This window comes from Kogia breviceps, chromosome 9 (assembly GCF_026419965.1).
Source record: "Kogia breviceps isolate mKogBre1 chromosome 9, mKogBre1 haplotype 1, whole genome shotgun sequence".
Classification (NCBI taxonomy): Eukaryota; Metazoa; Chordata; class Mammalia; order Artiodactyla; family Physeteridae; genus Kogia; species Kogia breviceps.
In genome coordinates, this window is record NC_081318.1 from 12,404,739 (window position 1) to 12,423,744 (window position 19,006).

Consider the following 19,006-nt stretch of genomic DNA (forward strand, 5'->3'; position numbering starts at 1 on the left):
CCTGATATGCACACTACTTTGTGTGTGCCCTCCAAGAGTGGAGTCTCTGTTTCCCCCAGTCCTGTGGAAGTCCTGCAATCCAATCCCACTAGCCTTCAAAGTCTGATTCTCTGGGAATTCATCCTCCCATTGACAGACCCTCAGCTTCAGAAGCCTGACGTGGGGCTCAGAACCCTCACTCCAGTGGGTGGACTTCTGTGGTATAAGTGTTCTCCAGTTTGTGAGTCACCCACCCAGCGGTGATGGGATTTGATTTTATTGTGATTACGCCCCTCCTACTGTCTCACTGAGGTTTCTCCTTTGTCTTTGGATGTGGGGTATCTCTTTTGGTGAGTTCCAGTGTCTTCCTGTCAATGATTGTTCAGCACTTAGTTGTGAGGCCGGTGCTCTCACAAGAGGAAGTGAGAGCATGTCCTTCTATTCCACCATCTTGAACCAATCTCCCTTGCTGAGTTCTTAAAAATAACACACTGGCAACTGGCATCTAGTGAGACTAAGAATTTGATAATGTATTAAGTAAATCTGATCATATATTAAGTCCATAGCAATAATGGCCTTACTCTGATGTGGCAATTGCCATGGAGTAGCCATACAGATTGTGGACATCGTAATGCTTGCCCCAGTGCTGTACTGCATCCATGCAGAGACTCTTACAGAACAGGTATCCATCCAGGATTCCTGCGACAAAAGAGGGATCAGTCAATAAGAGCCTGAGATGCATATTCCCTGTTTCTCAACTATTACCTGAAATTGTGGCTCCCTAGGCAGACATTTTTTGTGGCCATCCTGGAAATGATCATACAGCTTCCTCACTATCAGAAAGATATATACTTTCAATAGTTTCTCTGATATATAAAAAATTGTGCTGACCCATACACATTCTCCCATCTGGGTGCACATGTGACCAGAGGCAAGTATTTGGAAGTAAGTGGATCCAGTTAGACTTGAAGTTAAATCTGAATTCTTCCAACTGAGCTAAATTAAGTGGTCCAAGAATAAAAATATTAAATGAAAGTGTAAATTAATTTCTCACCCTTTCTCTAAGCTGTTATAAGGGATAACTGACCAATCTCTCTTTCATTCATCCAATCTTTTCTGCGCCCCTTGCACCACTATGGTTCAGATCCAAATTACCTTTGTCTTAATCATTGCAATCGTTTTCTTAATGGCTTATTTAACTCTGATCTATTGATCTTCTAATTCATATTAGAAGCACACATTAATGCCAGATCAGTATTTCCAAAACCATTCGACTGTAATGTTTCCCTCTAAAACTTAAATAGTTGTTGTTTTTTTTTGTTTGTTTGTTTTTTTGCGGTATGCGGGCCTCTCACTGTTGTGGCCTCTCCCGTTGCAGAGCACAGGCTCTGGACGCGCAGGCCTGGCGGCCATGGCTCACGGGCTTAGTTGCTCCGCGGCATGTGGGATCTTCCCGGACCAGGGCACGAACCCGTGTCTCCTGCGTCGGCAGGCGGATTCTCAACCACTGCGCCACCAGGGAAGCCCCTTAAATAGTTTTTATCACCAAAAGAATGAAGCCTCTCATCTGAGTCTCTCAGCATTTGATCCTGACCCATCTGCCCTAATTTCCTATTTTTCCATCAGACTGGAAGTTTTCATAAGATGCTATAATTCTAGCAGCTCGTTCCTTTCTTAATCTAGATACAATTGGTCTGTGAGCATCTAGACTTCTTCAAACTACAATAAATGCTGTGATTCCAGGGCCACACCCTGGGATATAGTGTTGTTCAAAGTTCAATCAGAACTCACTAGCATCATATTCACTGACTCTGACTTTGACCTGCCCCCCTTTCCCCCCACCCCAAGCCATGGGTTCTGGCTTCCTTTCATTTTATGGTCCAAATCTTTTCTTCACTGTCTTGACATCACTTGACATTCATATGAAGACCTAACCTGGTTACCTGGTCTCTCTCTGGTTAGCCCTAACCTATCTGGGTACACACTTAAGAGGAAAATGAACTAACCACTAACCTCTGGCTTCTGCACCATATCTTCTCTGGAACAGAAACAGCTCAGATGTAGGTAAAAGGACTAGACTGATTGCCCCTTTTGAATTTACGCCTCATTTAGGAAAGCACAGAGTGTTTTTATTTTCTTTCCTAGTTTTCTTTATACAGTACCCACATTTTCCTTCCCCTATGCAATTTATGTAAAAAATCCCTTGCCAGTTTATTCATATCTATCCTTATGAATTTAAAATACCAGATATACGGGGCTTCCCTGGTGGCGCAGTGGTTGAGAATCCGCCTGCCGATGCAGGGGATACGGGTTCGTGCCCCGGTCCGGGAAGATCCCACGTGCCGCGGAGCGGCTGGGCCCGTGAGCCATGGCCGCTGAGCCTGCGCGTCCGGAGCCTGTGCTCCGCAACGGGAGAGGCCACAACAGTGAGAGGCCCGCATACCACAAAAAAAAAAATAAATAAATAAATAAAAAATAATAATAATAAAAATAAAATACCAGATATGCATTGCCACTTTAATCAAACTAATCAGCACTTACTGGGGGTGAATGGGGGATAATTTAGGTTGCTTGTGGAACATCCTGAAACTGAACCATCCACGAAGTTGGAGACTTCATTCATATCCTAGAAGATAAAGAACAAAGACTATTAAGAAAAAGTAACATGTCCTCGTATGCTGTACTGATGATGTCTTTCTTTTTTTTTTTTGAGGACTCAGAGAAATGATTCTAGATATTTCTTTTTTTAACGAGGTTCTTATGTTAAGGAGAGAAATAGATGGTCCTGTCCTGTCTTCTCTACTCATTGAAGGCTTTGTGGAAAAGGTTCTTAAAATCCCTTCAAAATTATATATGTATATAATCATTGAAAATGAAAAATTTCCAAAAATATTAGGTGAAAATATTTCAATTTATATAGTCCCATGTATGTCAACTTATACATTCTCTAAATATTCAAATATAGCTATGAATACACACACATATAAATGCATATACATATATAATACAAACATATGCAGAGAGAGTGAGAGAACAAGCATGTACCCACAGCTGTGCAAGTGAGGGCTCTGGAAAGATGCATACTGAAATACCGACGGGAGATGTCTTTAGTTGATATCACTTTAGCTCTCCTCATCTGTTTAGCTCTTTGTATTGTTTGCATTTTCTACCTTTCTCTTATAAATAGGAAAACGTTCAACTCTAGAGCTCTGTAAGTTGTGCCAGACACCTGCTGCTTTGCATTTGTTTTCATTTGACATCATGTGAGACATTTGTCCTTTCTGCAGCCACAGTTCTGTCGCTCACTTGAGTACTTTGGCTCTGATTAGTTTATCCAACACATCCAAGTGAAAGAGCCCCGAAGTGGCAATTGAACAATTTGTGTACTTTGTGACAATGTAAGGAGTATATGACCTATTTTTACTTCAGCTCATTCATTTGTAAAGGAAGACTCGGAAAAAACAGATATCTCGGTTTACTTCCTTCCAGTTCTAACAATCTGATTTTGAAGTCTAAGCTACATGTTTTGGTAAGATTATTTGAATAGTAAGAGAGAGAATACCTAGAATTATTGCCATACTTGCTTTCCTCTCCTCCTCTTCCCCCTGTGCTCCCTGACTCGATGATATAGAGATACACAGTCTGAATGTTAGCTGCCTAGTAATCAAAATGTTAAGAACTCACAATCCAGATTCCATCAAATTCTACTTGATTGTGGAAAAGCTCACATTCATTTGCCCACCAAGTAGTACACTTGGGGTTGGTGTAATCAGGAAACACAGTTTTTCCAGGCCAGACCTGCAGGAGGAAAAGAAAAACACTGATCAAAGGAAGTTAAATGAATACAGAGTAAAACAGAGTACAAAGAAATTCCTAATACGATCATGGCAACAGAGGTGCCCAGGCACAGGTCCTTTTCAATTAGGAATGTAAAGTGCTTTAAATATTTAGACTAAATAAGAGGAGTCAAACAGTCACTTGAGAAAATACTTATTTCAAAAAATGGTTAAGTCTTTGCTAATCTTCAACTCTGCCTCACCCTTCCCTCACACTTTCTCTACTCCCAATCCTAGGAAGGGTAAATGAGGGAGAGTACTGTATAATTTCAACTGACCCATGACAAGTTATGAGTTCTAACCATCAATTACACTTCTCTATTCTCTTCCTATCCACTTCTTCTCAGACACTAGGCACTCGGGTCAGCAGAGGTGTTAGAAGTGAACCAGCAGATAACACCTTCATGGAAAACAAGGACAAATAAGTTTGAGAAAGAACTAGTCACACTTGCCAAATAACAGAAAAACTGAATAAGAAGAGGAATGAAATAGTTTCATTGGATTTGCCAGTTAGGGGGTAACTGGTGCCAAAGCAGCATCAGTGGAGTGACGGGGGAGGAAAGTAGACTGCAGTCAGCTGAAGAGTGAATGGGGGGTACTTCCCTTGTGGCGTAGTGGTTAAGAATCTGCCTGCCAATGCAAAGGACATGGGTTCAAGCCCTGGTCCAAGAAGATCCCACATGCTGCGGAGCAACTAAGACTGTGCGCCACAACTACTGAGCCTGCGTGCCACAACTAATGAAGCCCGTGCACCTAGAGCCCTTGCTCCGCGACAAGAGAAGCCACCGCAAAGAGAAGCCCATGCACCGCAACAAAGAGTAGCCCCTGCTCACCGCAACTAGAGAAAGCCTGCACACAGCAACAAAGACCCAACACAGCCAAACATAAATAAATAAAATGAATAATTTTTTTTAAAAAAGTGAATGGGGGGTGAGGTGAGGAGGTGGACGTTCAGTATCTAAGTCTATTGTTTAAAGGGACTTTGCTGTGAAGGGAATGTAAGAGCTGGGATGACTGGTAGGTATTTGAGGATGAAAGGACAAGGGCAAGTTGATCCTCAGCATATATAAGGCACCTTAAAATGTAAAACAAAACAATTACAGACACACACACATACACTGCCACAGCCCCTCCACCAGCCCCCACTTCCCCATTAAGATACCTCCCCAATGAGTGGAGTCACTCCATCTGAAGCATTCACCCATATCTTCATATCTGAACCCCTGTCATACGGGCCATAGGGATTACTTGGGGAAGAGTTGTTGGAGATGGCTGGATCCTAAGAAGAGGAAAAATACAATGAGGGACCTAGCTTTGAGCTAGAAACACTGAAGGGAAACTGGGGACTGAGGGATGAGGGAGGGGGAGGGGGCGTAATGACAAGGAAGAGCAAGGACCTGATGTGAGGGAATAACAGGATAGCACATACCACAATGATGACCAATTTTTGTCCATTACTGTGTAACTCTTTAACAAACTCAGGGAAGCCCTTAAAATTTACTGGATCATAAGTGAAGTCCTTCCTCTCATGCATATAATCAATATCAGCATGCTGAACGTCCTGAAAGAATACACAATGTCCACAATTTATGAGCCCACCCCTGGAATCAGATTAGCTGCATCACCCTACCTTGTTGCCTGGTGCTCCGGCATTGAAAACCAATCTAACAAACAAGCCACAACAGTTACCAAAAATATCACTAAGGTTATCAAAACCTATCCAATACCTAAATGCTATGTCATCCACAAGATAAAGGAGAGAAGGAACTGTCTCTCCCACTTCTCCCGCATTTGACTACACCACATTTTGTATTGTTGCTTCTCTTGCACTTCAAGCCTTCTTTGGCATTTGCTCTTCCCTAATTTTACTTGTATGAAAATAGTGGAGCCCAGAATGAAACTGACTCTTGCTCCAAGACTTAAGAGTCTGCCTCCAAGGGAATGGGGTACGGGAGAGAAGAGGATTATTCCAGAGACTACTGGGCGTTTCTCTTCACACCTCTTGTAAGACCTTGCTACTCATTATATAATAGACACATTCAAGTTTAGCCACTTAAATCATAAAAATATTTTATTATATGTATAAACTGTATTATTTTGTTCCCTTAAACTAGGGAAAGAAATGCCTTTGAGAATACAAATAAGAATGCATTGTGTAGAATGTCATCAATACAGTAAGTATAAGAAAACCAGTTCCTTCAAGGAATGGTTGGCCCAACAAAAAAGTCCAGCATTCTGAATATATAAAAATATTTTTGTTGTATATTTAAAAAAAAAACTCAGGAGGAGGCAGTATAAACAGTTGTTCTTATTCCCCAAGAAAATTATTTTATTTTTGGAGGATTTTTTGCTGCCTTACTTACATAAGGCAGCTGTGCAGCACGGTTTCTCTCCATGACTTCTTTCATGTTACCCAGGGTTCCATAGTCATAACGACTGAGATGAAACCCAAGTGCCCAGTATGAGGGTAGGGCTGGCCGTCCAACGAGCTGAAAGAATGATGTGAAATGAAAGTTAGCAAATACTCTATTTTTAACAAAATTTTTCTACACATTAGTTTGAGGGCACAAAACATACCCCACTTTCCAACACACTATTTCCTTAATATTAGAATGCTAGCCCCTTTAATAAATCTTTGAGGTTTGGATCAATTTGTAATAGCACATTTATAATAGCTACTTATAATAGCATATGTTTGTGAGTCACACTTGCATATTAAATTTACATTTCTTTGCTCTTATTTACAATTTCTTCAGTCATAACCGTAACATTATAAGTTTACCTCTTGATACTCTTGAACCACTTGTTCTGGAGTGTTTCCCAAGAACACGTAGAAGTCAAGAATGCCCCCAGTGGTGCGGTAAGTGACAGCTGGGGTGGGCTGGAGGGAAACCTCTTGAAAGATTAAAAATGAAGCAAATAAACATTAGAATTTATTCTAGAGTAATAATTACAAAGCTTTGGACCAGAGGATCACCAGTCATCTGAACACTAATGAAGTGATCCTAATGCCTCAGTTTTTGTATAAAAAGTGACAAACTCTGACAAAGTCCACCCTCACAGCACGAGAGGCCAAAGCCTCTCTTGTTTTGTGACACATTTGTTCTGTGACAGATTTCCATAACTGGTGACTGCAGTGTCTCAACTGCTGTGTCAGGATTTCATGAAAAAGCAACGAGTTTCAGGAAGGGGTCCAGAATAAGCCATTGTGGCATAAAAATGATTGTAAGCTGAAAACGTTTGAGTTTCTGAAATCCTTTATCCACCTAAAAGCAGAGCCTCCCATATGAACTCAGCGGTCATAAACCCCCTGCCCTGGAGCAAAACTAATCTCTGAGACAATAAATCGGCAGCACACAGGAATACCCAGCCCCCACTATTCTCCTAAGGGCTCACTTGATCTTTCCGAAATGTCATCTGTTGTTCCATTAAATGCCCTTTATCCCTCTCACCCCTTCTAAGAAGCCATTTGTTTCATCCTAAGTACATTTCTTCCCCTGTTAGGATGGTTTGTAAGTCCCAAATTCTGATCACCCCTTTGAGTTTACTCACTGAGCACTCTTGTGTATATGCAGGTTGCACACGTCAATAAACCTAGTTTTTTCTCTTGCTAACCTGTCTTTTGTCAGATTGATTCACAGGCCCCCAAATACCAAACGTAAGAGGACAGAGAAAAAAAATTTCTTCTCTGACATTCACAACTACAGAATATGCTGTTCCCACCCCATATCCCATCATTACTGCAGGAACCTGGCTAGACACACAGAGGTACTAGCCTCAGCAGATCTCACATCAAGCAAGAGCCAAACTAAAAAGATGTCAGAGATGATACTGTAAATACAAAGTCCCTCTAAGCCCCAAATGCAATTTTCAGAGATGAAGTCTCCCCATAGCCTTGATTTGCATTAGGGGTAAAAGGCCTCAAGATCGACTAAAATGTACTCTTCAGGCATAAGAACAACTCACACGGAGTATCTAGGATTCTGTGACTTTTCCCTCTAAGCCTGACACAGATTGTTTTCTGGTTCCTTTCAGCCACCTGAAACTGTACAATCCTTGTATTATCTCAGTCTATTCTTTGACTATCAGGTGTCTTAGAATCATCTTAGATCACTTACAGTGATTCTCAAACAATCTGTGGTAAAGGATCAGATCTTTATTTTTTAAATTTCCAGTTCTTTGCAAACTGATACTTTCGTAAAATAACATGAAGATGAATTATTAGAAAAAGTTTCATACATGTACTTGGACGCTACAGCAATGTTTACTCTTAATTTTCGACTCATCTTGCTGTAGACCTGAAACAGTCTTTGAACACTCCATGGGTCGCGCTTTAAGGAGTACTGGTCTAGTCCATCAAGTCCCAGTTGAGAAGAGGGTGGGGATCAATATCCTGTGCTGACCATCAACCCTGGGAGACTCTGACAGAACTCCTCTTTCCCTGCAGGGATTGATTCATTGCGCTGGGATTGGTTGTTACTGGTGCAAGCAGAAAAACAGCTGAGAATCACTGATCTGATCTAAAACCTTCAAAGATAAGGAAGCAAGCTACTTCCTGGGGTCCTATGATATTACACCATTTGGTCTTAAACAATCTGATTGTACTCTGCCTGACCCTCACGCTCCACTTTACCTTGCTACCCTTGGATGTCTCGATGTAACATTCACAGCTCAGTTGTAGTTCCTTGGTTACACCCTGCTATTACAGCAATTACCTGTTTCTTACCAGAGATTTTATTGAGCCCTGTACTGGATGAAAGTCTGAGGAAGGAGAAGAACAAACTGGTAGAAACTGCCTTAGAATAGATTATAGGAAAGGCTTAGCTGTTTTAACACTATAATAGTAAATATTCCAACAGAGGCAACCAGATTCAAGAAAATTGTAAGCTAAGAGAGAAAACTCTACTCAGGGCTACCATGGGTCAACAGGTAATGAAGTATGAATGGCACAACCAGAGAACATTCAAGGCCCCAAGCTACGGCTCAGCCATTCCTAAAGGGCGCCATTCCTTTATCACAATGCTGTAAGAAAGGGACTGAAAATCATCCTTGTGTGTGGATATTCCTTTAGTCTTTTACCCATGGCATTGCTGTTCATCAGAAACACTCCAAAGGACAATCCACTAGCATCTTCAAGGCATAGGAAGAATGTCTGTGCACCATACAAGTTAGTTCCATCCTGCAGAAAGATAATATAAAACCAAAAATTTACAAATAAACCCCACATGGCCAGAAATAGCTTAGGAAATCGATTTTAATCATGTGAGGAATTGACAAGGAACTCGTGTCAAAGAAGACACAAATTTTGAATATAAGGTCTATACTTGGTTGATGTTAATCGAGTGAATTAGCATTTTCATATAGAATGAGCCAGCTATGACCATTTATCTAATAGAAATGTGAGAACCTGTGATATGTTAGGATGTGGGAGAACAGGTATGAAACTGAAGTTCAAAAAAGCTCTTCTCGGGCTTCCCTGGTGGCGCAGTGGTTGAGAATCCGCCTGCCGATGCAGGGGATACGGGTTCGCGCCCCGGTCCGGGAAGATCCCACATGCCGCGGAGCTGCTGGGCCCGTGAGCCATGGCCGCTGGGCCTGCGCATCCGGAGCCTGTGCCCCGCAACGGGAGAGGCCACAACAGTGAGAGGCCCGCATACCACAAAAAAAAAAAAAAAAAAAAAAAAAAAAAAAAAAAAAAAAAAAAAAAAGCTCTTCTCTACAGATATCAAAAACAAACTTACGGTTACCAAAGGGGACACGTTGGGGGGGAAGGGATAAATCAGGAGCTTGGGGTGAACTCTATAAGATAGATAACTAAAAAGGACCTACTGTATAGCACAGAGAACTCTACTCAATATTCTGTGATAATCTATGTGAGAAAAGAATGAATATACTTATGTGTATAACTGAATCACTTTGCCATACACCTGAAAGTAATACAACCGTGTAAAGCAACTATACTCCAATAATTTTTTTTTTTTTTAAAAAGAGCTCTTCTCTCAAAGAGGCTTGACCTTAACTCAAAGAGTCTTCACCTAACCTCATCTGCAAAAACTCCATCAAGCCCTAATATAAATCAGGCACCTTTCTAATTTGCAACTAGATGGAGCTCTACTTAAGATATCTGGTCTTCTAGTCTTTACAACAGCATACATTAATTAGAACTTGAGCTGGTCTTCTAGACTTTAGAACAGTAGTTCTCAACCTGGGTTGCATCCCACCCCAATTAAAACAGAATCTCTGGGAATAGAAGCAGACATCGAAAGTTTGTTAAATTTCCCAGGTGATTCCAGTGTGTAATCATGTTTGAGAATCACTGCTCGGGGACAGCGTATCTCAAAATTTGCTGTGCATACAGATGACAAAGGAACCTCATTTCAGTGTGGGGTCTAATTTACTAGATGGAAGAGGGAGCTGAGAGCCCAAATTTGTCACGCGGTGGTGCCCACACTGCACACTTCAAGCAGCGAGGATCTAAGCCTCCTTATTAAACAAGCATCACCAGCCATATCCCAGATGAGCTGCTCGGACCCAGCACCTTTCCTGTTTTTCTGATAGGCCTATGGTATGGTGAGGAGCGTGGGCCAGGGATGAGATCCTACCTCTGCTCCTTACGAACTATGTTTTTTTTACATTGGGCTATTCATTTGGCTTTTCTAAACCTCAGTTTCCTTGTCTGTTAAATGGAGTAAATTAGACTTATTTTTCTCAGAGTCCTTTTGGTAAACAGAGATAATATATTTCGAAATTCACTTAATAAATTATTCCTCTAATTTCCTTTCATCCAGCCACTAGTTCTGCTTAATTGGGAAAGTTGCTGAACAAGACCTGAACGTAGTATTGCTGAGTCTAGAAAATACCTCTGCTTTGAGTTTTAGCAGTCAAAACAAAACCAAGAGAGAAAAAACAAAATAAAATAATAACAACTAAATTCTACTCCTTCTATTCTTTCACCGCCCCAAATATTCTTCACACAAAGAATGATTAATACAGAATTTTAGTTGATATTTTATCCTATTTTGCTGACAAGCCTGGTAAGCTGGTGATTTGTAAAGGTCAACCTAAACTATGGTGACCATACGCAGCATATCGTGCAGAATCAGTATTAGTTTTCTCCACAACTAGTTAGTTCAAAACGAAAATGTGATGAAATATACTTGGTATTTACTGAGAATTTTCTATGTGGCAGACACTCTTCTAGAGACTCTACATGTATCAATTCATCTAATTCCCATCACAACCCTATGAAGTAAGTATATTACCCCCATTACATAGATGGGGAACTAAAGACACAGAGAGGAAACCTGCCCAGAACCACAAAACTGGTGAGTAGCAGTGCCAGAATTCAGACCCAGATAGCCTCACCCGAGCACCTGACTCTTAACCGTTATACTGTACTGCTAGGAGTGACCTTCATGAAAGAGGCTATGACAGTCAGGGGAAAGGGGCCCATCCTGAAAGGTTACCCCTTTGGGGACTGTGTCCCTGGCAAATATGGGCCAGGTCTTCCAATTCATATCGTGCCGGTACTGCTGGTGCACGTGTTCTCCCAGACCATACACGTTAGCACTAGGCAGTCGAATGGAGAGCTGCAGGAACTGGTCAGCAAACAGCAGGGGCCCGATGCTGGAGTCAAACCTAGACGTGGGTGGAAAACACAGGGACGGGTGGGCAAGTGGAGTGGAGGGAATGCAACTGCTTAGAAAATTGTTCTTGTATCTCAGAGACTCAATACTCCCTGTTTAATCGGCCCCATTTGCCCTCCTGTGACATTTTTCCACGGACATCAAGAGATCAGGATTTCCTGAGGGCAGGTACCATTCGGCACATTTCTTAGATTTGTCCCCTTGACTCTCTATCACATGACCAGAATATCAGTCGTACATTATAGTAGATGCTCCATAGAGAGTTACTGCTGGATAGGTGTTAGATGGATGGAGGGAAAAAAGGGAAAATAAGGAGGAAAAATGACCAAATGGAAGGAAGAAAGAGAAAAAGGACACAGCCCAGTGCCTGGCCTACAATAAATGCTTAGTAATAAAAGAGGAGGAGCAGGAGGAAGAGGAGGAAGGAAGGAAGAGGAAGGAAGGCAGAGAAACAGTACACATTTGGAGGTAGAGAGTCTGGTCACCAACAGTGGACTCACAACCTTCAGGAATATTGTAGAAATGCATCCTTTTTCAGGCTTCAAACCCCCCTCCCCCATAGCCTTCATTCTCGAGTCCCCAGACACGGCTGCCAAACTTACACAACACGGCTGTCGCTCATTCTGATCACTTTGATGCTAAAGGGCTGTTTGGAGATCTCAACTTTGTAGGTCAAGGAAGAAGCAGCGTTTCCTCTGAAGGGCTGCACATGTTCATGGGGCACTTCGTATCTGTCCTGGTTTTGGTCAGTTAACTGTGCAGAGAGATTAGGGAAAGACAGTCAAAAGGAAAATGTCTCTGTTTTTCTAAAATAGAAGCATGCCTACCAACACCAGCACTTCCCAACATCTGTGCCCCTGGTACAGGAACCTGTGCAGCAAATGACATTATGTCTGAAATTATGTCACCAAATTCAGATGCTTAACACTTGGACATAAGTTAGTCTTTAGGTAGAAAGATATATTACAAGTCTGCAGACATAAACTATCTCCAGAATTTTCAACGTTGTGATAATTCTTTTTTTCCTTCCCTATGTCATTTCACATGGTATAAAGGGAGAATAACTGGAAGCCAAAGCTCACCAGTGAACTCTGTAATATACATTTAGGGAGTCATCACACTGAAGGAAGGCTCTAAACGTTTTCAACATACACATGCTAAGTAAAAATGACAGTAGAGAAAAATACCTCCATTAGCAAATTTTTCTCTTTTGTAGTAACTGCAGTCATCAGGTAGGAAACAAGAACTTCTCCAAAAAAATTTTAAATAAACAAATATCGTATGCTATCACTTACATGTGGAATCTAAAATATGATACAAATGAACTTATTCACAAAGCTGAAAGACACACAGATACAGAAAACGAACTTAGGGTTACCAAAGGGGAAAGGGGGGTAGGGAGGATGAATTGGGAGTTTGGGATTAGCAGATAAAAACTACCATATATAAAATAGATAAACAACAAGGGCCTACTGTAGAGCACAGGAAATTATATTCAGTATCTTGTAATAAACTATAATGGAAAAGAGTATGAAAAAAAGAAACAAACTACAACCTTAAAGTGGAAACGGTTAGACGTCTGGTATTCCGCTGTGAGAAGGACGTTGTTGACATCATTTCCAAAAAGAGATGGAGAAGGCAACCTTTTCAACTGGGCTGTGAATCCTAATGTGAAGGGGGTAAAGAGTTTTCATAGCTGGCTGTGTAAATTCACAAACAGCCACACACAATTAAGTTTATGTCAAAGGGGCTGGCGAAAAGCCTTTACTTCCCGTAAGAAGAGGAGACACGGATGTGTACCTCATCATACACACATACTGTCTTGGGCCAAATTCTGAAGCTAGGTATTGTCATTACCTTATTCAAAAACCATGCCTCTCCTCTCCAAAATCTGAATGGAAACATCCCTCAAAGGCCTAACTGTCATTACACCAGCCCATCCATCATTCATATACCCTTTATATTCTGAGCCCTCAAGGTGTTCACATCCATTATTCCTTCTTAGTTATTTTCACCTTACGCCACAGGTGATCGTATGCATTGATGCCATCTCCCCAGTTATGTGACAAGCCAGGTGAAAGTCGAGACCTTATTAGAAAAGCCCATCAGGCCAAGAGGCCCTGGAAGAGGAGCATGCCTCTTCCTTTATGCTAAGAGCCTCCCCAAGTATCCCCATCATGTTCATTATTATGTCTGCATTTTGAGATGGGAGAAAGAAGGGGGGATGTTTAGTCCATGAACACTGACACTGGCTAGCTAACTTTCATAAAACATTGATAAAATTGGAATTGTTTCCATATCATTAAAATTACAATATATTAGCATTGTTAGTAGTCTCAGAGGTTACGTAGTTCAAATCCTGCTCTTTACAAGTTAGAAGCTTGGGGAACGAAGAAGTTACAATGTTTGGACAAGGTTACAAAGGTACATAAAGACAGAGTCAGGAATAGAACATGTCTCCCAACTCCCAAGACAGAGAGTGATATTTTTCCTTGATGCCAAAATAGACTCTAGTCCTTGCTCAAGGGCAGTGCCCACCTCCTGTCACACGCTGTGGTAGCCGTACAGAGTAACACCCCGCCTGCTGCTACAGCTCTCTTCTGCAGTGTACAGAGCCAACCTGCAGAGGACACAGCCCAGTGCCTGGCCTACAATAAATGCTTGCAAACCTCCCTCCCCAGAGGATCTGGAGCTCCTTTCTCAAGGCTGAGTCTGGTTTACCTGCATTTGTGTTCACAAGGGTGCCCTCCACGTGATAGCCATGACTCTTAGAATAGTAGCACCAGGGCACACTTATGGTTCCCTGCGGTTTCCAGCAGCACCCACGCTGGTCACACATGGCCTGAAATAAGAGATTAGTTAGAGTAACTCCACTATGTGTAGAACACTATCATTGATAAATACACTTTGAGCCTGCAGTCTCACGAGCCTTGTTTTACAAATAAGGGACCTGATATTTAAAGAAATTGTGCTGAATCCCAGTCAATGCAGTGCTTGCACTCAAAACTCACTTTTCTGGCCAATAGCCTTCCTTGTTGTTGTTATCATATAACAACATATGATCACAATGCATTCTCTACCTGTCATCACAATAAACCTGGTAAATTTATTTAAATATTCTAAACTACTATATAGTTATATCACCAGTAACCCAAAATGACAAATGGAGCTTCATTGATACTGGCTTTGGGCTTTAAAAAAAACTTTGCAATTAACTTTATTCAGAAGCTTTGAAATCAAGGCAATTTTGCTTTGACTTTTAAATGTGTATATTACAAATGGGTATATTTAGTATATATGACATATATACATATATATATTATACATATATACAGAGTGTATACATATATGTGTGTGTGTATATATGTGTGTATATATAGTCTCTTAACTCCTCCCAAGGCAGTAAGTAATTGTTCCTTGAAACCCAAATAGATTCTGATTCTTATTTAAGAAAAGTACCTGCCTTTTACTACAATTAATGACTGAATCACCTGGAGACTAGAATGGATATAATCTCTTTCTCATATAACTAATTTGGAAGAAGCAATCAGGTTAAATACAAAAAAAGTACAAGGAAACTACTCCTCTTGAGTGTAACTAATAAAATACTATAGCAAAAATTATGGGCTGTGGCTTCCAAGATTAGATTACAGAGTGTCTCCTGTCTCGCTTGCTCCCTCCCTTTCACTCGCTCTGTTGGAGCTCTCACTCTGCGAGAAGTGAGGTGCTGGACTGCAGAATGACCCACATGGTGAGGAACTGAGGGAGGTCTCCAGCAAGGAACTGAGGTCCTCAGCCCAACAATCCTTGAGCAGCTGAATTCTGCTAATAATCACAATACACAAGCTTGAAAAGGATCATTCCTCAGTCCCAGAAGACACTTTGATTGCAGTCTTCTGGAAGCCTATGAGCCAAAAGCACCCAGATACACCAAGGCCAGATTTCTGACCATAGAAACTGTGAGAAAATAATGTTTGTTGTGTTAAGCCATTAAGTTTTGGGATAATTTGTTACACAGCAAGAGATAACTAACATACCCTGCTATATTATTTTACAGATGAAGAACCTCAGGCCACAGAGGTAAACGTTCACAGTGGTGAAGTGATCTGCCAAGGTCACTTAGCTATTGAGAAGACAAGGACCCAAACTTAGTTCTCTTATTATCCATTTCTTTTTTTCTATAGTCTGGGTTGAGTATCTGCTGAGCATATTTTCAGGAGGATATGGCAATGCTTTACAAATGTAAGATAAAAAAAATTGCTTAGATATATGAACAATCAGATTTAATCAAATGCTGATTTTTTTGTTAATAACCAATATTAAGGATCGAAAAACAGTGTCCATCTGTGGTTTCTATTGCTATGGAATCAGGCTTCACTGTGAACTCAACTAGTCAGCAGTTTTTGTTTTTTCTTTTCAAAACCCACTCAGATGAAACTTCAGTATAACCTGAAAAGAGAAAGATGTTGAAAAGAGTGTTAAGCAGAATGGTTTCTGCATGCTCCACAGAGCTTAATAACTTCTTCACTGAACTGGAAAGGGCAAAGATCAAAGAGTGGCCAAAGCAGCATGAAAAGTGAGCAGCCTCTTGGCCACCTGGAAATCCCAGGCCCTGCAGCAGAGCCAAGCAGTTATGAGGAGCAATGTGGAGAGAAGCAGAGAGCGGGGCAAGCAGACAAGAGAGTAAAGAGTAGGTGAAACCTCAGAAAAGAGTTGTAGAGAGAAGCTACAAAAAAATGACAACATGAATAGGACTGAAGGCACCCAAAAAGAATTAAACCCAAACCTGAGACACAAAATGTCCTTTTAAGTTGAACATGAGAATTAAAATTTAAGAGAAACTGCCAAAATAATATAGAGTGTATAATTTCCAATACAGTATTGAGGGGAAAACTAAGGGGAAAAATTCTCAATGCAAAAAACAAGGAAAGAAAACATGTATACGGGGGTAGGCGTGAATGGGGAGCAGTACATAAAAAACAGACCAAATGGAAAACACAAAATGAGACCATAGAAAAAAGTTTTTCATGTCAATTATCATATGGCTTAAATACTTAATTTAAAAAACAAAGATAGGGCTTCCCTGGTGGCACAGTGGTTGAGAGTCCGCCTGCCGATGCAGGGGACACGGGTTCGTGCCCCGGTCCGGGAAGATCCCACATGCCGCGGAGCGGCTGGGCCCGTGAGCCATGGCCGCTGAGCCTGCGCGTCCGGAGCCTGTGCTCCGCGATGGGAGGGGCCACAACAGTGAGAGGACCCCGCGTACCACAAAAAAAAAAAAAAAAAAAAAAAAGATAATCAGATTACATTTACAGAAATAAATTCAACTGAAGCTGTTTACAGGCAGCACACCCAAAATTTAAGCTCACAAAAGCACTAAGACAGGGGAAAACAGCTATGTGAGAAGAATTCTTACCAAAGGTTAGTACAGCTATAGTGATAGCTGACAAATAGACTTTAAGTAAATATTATTAGAGAGACATAGAGTCACTACATGATGACAAAAGCTTCAGTTCACCAGGAAGATATGACATCCCAAACCTGATACACACCTGATAATAAAGACTCAAAATATTTACAGAAAAACCTTAAAGAATCACAAGGTAAAATTGAAGAAGATAGTAAGTACATAATGCAATATTTTTAAAGAACTCCCTCAGTACTTGATAGATGAAGTAGACAAAAAAGTAAAGATATTTTGCTTTTTACATAATAGATACATACAGGCTCCTGCACCAACACAAAGAGAAGGACTGGATTGAACTCAGAGATAGTGAGAAATCAGATGCTGAAGACACTGCTTATGACCTAGTCAAGCTCTGCTCCACTGGAGTCCTTTTCTCTTCCAACCCCCAATGCTTCTTAACATTTAGAGAGAGAGGAGAAGAAACAAAAAAGGAAGTATTTTATGTCAAAATCAGATATGAGAGAAAAAGGAAAACTAGAATCCAGTTTTATCGACGAATACAAATGCAAAAACCTAAAAGAAAAGAGCACACAATTTTAACAATGGAAATCAGCAACATATTAAATAAATAATAAGCGAGTGGTGCTTCTTCCAGAAGCACAGGGATTCTTTACTATTAGAAAATCCACTGTATAATTTTTCATAACTTATTAAAGGAAGTACACAATACAATCATTTAAATTAATCACCTATTCATGATAAAATTCTTAGCAAACTGGGAATAAAAAGTAAATTCCTTAGTTGGATAATGGGTAGATACCTAAAGCCTATAATATTCATCTCACTAACTGTGAAATATTAGAAACATTCCTTTTAAAATCAGAAAAAAGAGTAGGTGACCATGTCTATGATGTTTTATAATTAAATATATATTGGAGGTCCTAACACTATAAGACTAATAAGACAAGAAAATAAAGAAAATTTGTAAAACTAAAAAGGATGAAGTCAAGTTATCATTACTTTCTGACATAATATTGTATAAGTAGAAATCCAAGAAAATTTATAGAAATAAATTTAAACTAAATAAGTTAATTATTATTATATTAGATTTTCTATTTTCTTCTTAAAGTCATAACTTTTTCTTTTTTGCCTTCAGGCTTTTAGTCTTCCTGGCATTGTTTCTTGAGATATGATGTAACATAGGAATATATAAGCTTGACTCCATTCAAATATCTGTTCATCAAAACAGCATAAAATAGGTGAACACAGCCTCATAACAGCAGAAGATACTTGCAGCATGTATAATAAAAATAAGAAGTAGAATCTAGAATAACACAAACAAGAAACGTGTACAAATCAGAGTGAGTTGAAAATAATTTACTGATAAGACTACATATGCCTTGGAATATGTGCATCATTAGGTCATTAGGAAGCAGCATATCTAAGATTTAAAAAAAATTCAGGACCTCAGCAACTGTAGCATTTATAAAAGACAGAAAGCAAAGTTGCAAGGACAAATGCAAACAGGTGAAAAGGAAGTGTCCCAGGTGCAGTGAGAGTCGGCCTGAGTGAATCAGAATTAGCCATCTCCTGCCACTGGAGGGAATGGGACCACAGTGGACCTTGCTCATTCAGCCCTGCCAAGCATCCTGTCCCGGGTGCTGGCTCCTCTAACCCTGTATCCCTCCATCCTGCTCTTTCTGTACTGTCCAGTGTCTCTCCACAGCCTTTATGTGTCCTGTCTTGGACACAGGATTCCCTCCCTTTACTGGGATAAGAAATGATGGAATTTATAACAAAGAATCATCTGAAGGGAAATTTATACTCTTAGTTCTTTAATCCCGGTGGAGAGAACTAGAGAGGAATGATAAAATGATATAGCAATGGCCTCAGCAGTAAAACATTCTGCCTAGCCTGGTGTCATATTCGTAATTTCTCCCCACTCCCCTCCTCCACATAGCCATATACTTTCCTTCAACAAACACATTATATATATACACACACAACATTATCCATCGAATCAGCCTCTCAACAACACTTTAGATCAGCATATGGCACCCAGGATACTTAAGAAATACCTTCTGAAAAACCAGATCACTGAAAGTGCTCCCAGAGTATTTCTCTCTGGCTGAGCTAAA

The 19,006-nt window shown here is 40.5% G+C and overlaps 1 protein-coding gene across 1 annotated transcript in view; it reads right to left on the minus strand.

Moving 5' to 3' along the window:
• Positions 1-19,006, minus strand: part of MGAM (maltase-glucoamylase) — a 105,828-nt gene that overhangs the window by 54,482 nt on the left and 32,340 nt on the right. Inside the window, exons 4-15 of the mRNA XM_067041974.1 lie at positions 14,183-14,303; positions 13,017-13,126; positions 12,064-12,215; positions 11,282-11,453; positions 8,895-8,994; positions 6,598-6,710; positions 6,179-6,304; positions 5,245-5,376; positions 4,978-5,094; positions 3,664-3,777; positions 2,521-2,605; positions 561-678 (exon numbers count right to left, since the gene is read on the minus strand). Coding sequence (XP_066898075.1) covers positions 561-678; positions 2,521-2,605; positions 3,664-3,777; positions 4,978-5,094; positions 5,245-5,376; positions 6,179-6,304; positions 6,598-6,710; positions 8,895-8,994; positions 11,282-11,453; positions 12,064-12,215; positions 13,017-13,126; positions 14,183-14,303 — 1,460 coding nt within the window. The remainder of the gene's footprint in view (positions 1-560; positions 679-2,520; positions 2,606-3,663; positions 3,778-4,977; positions 5,095-5,244; positions 5,377-6,178; positions 6,305-6,597; positions 6,711-8,894; positions 8,995-11,281; positions 11,454-12,063; positions 12,216-13,016; positions 13,127-14,182; positions 14,304-19,006) is intronic.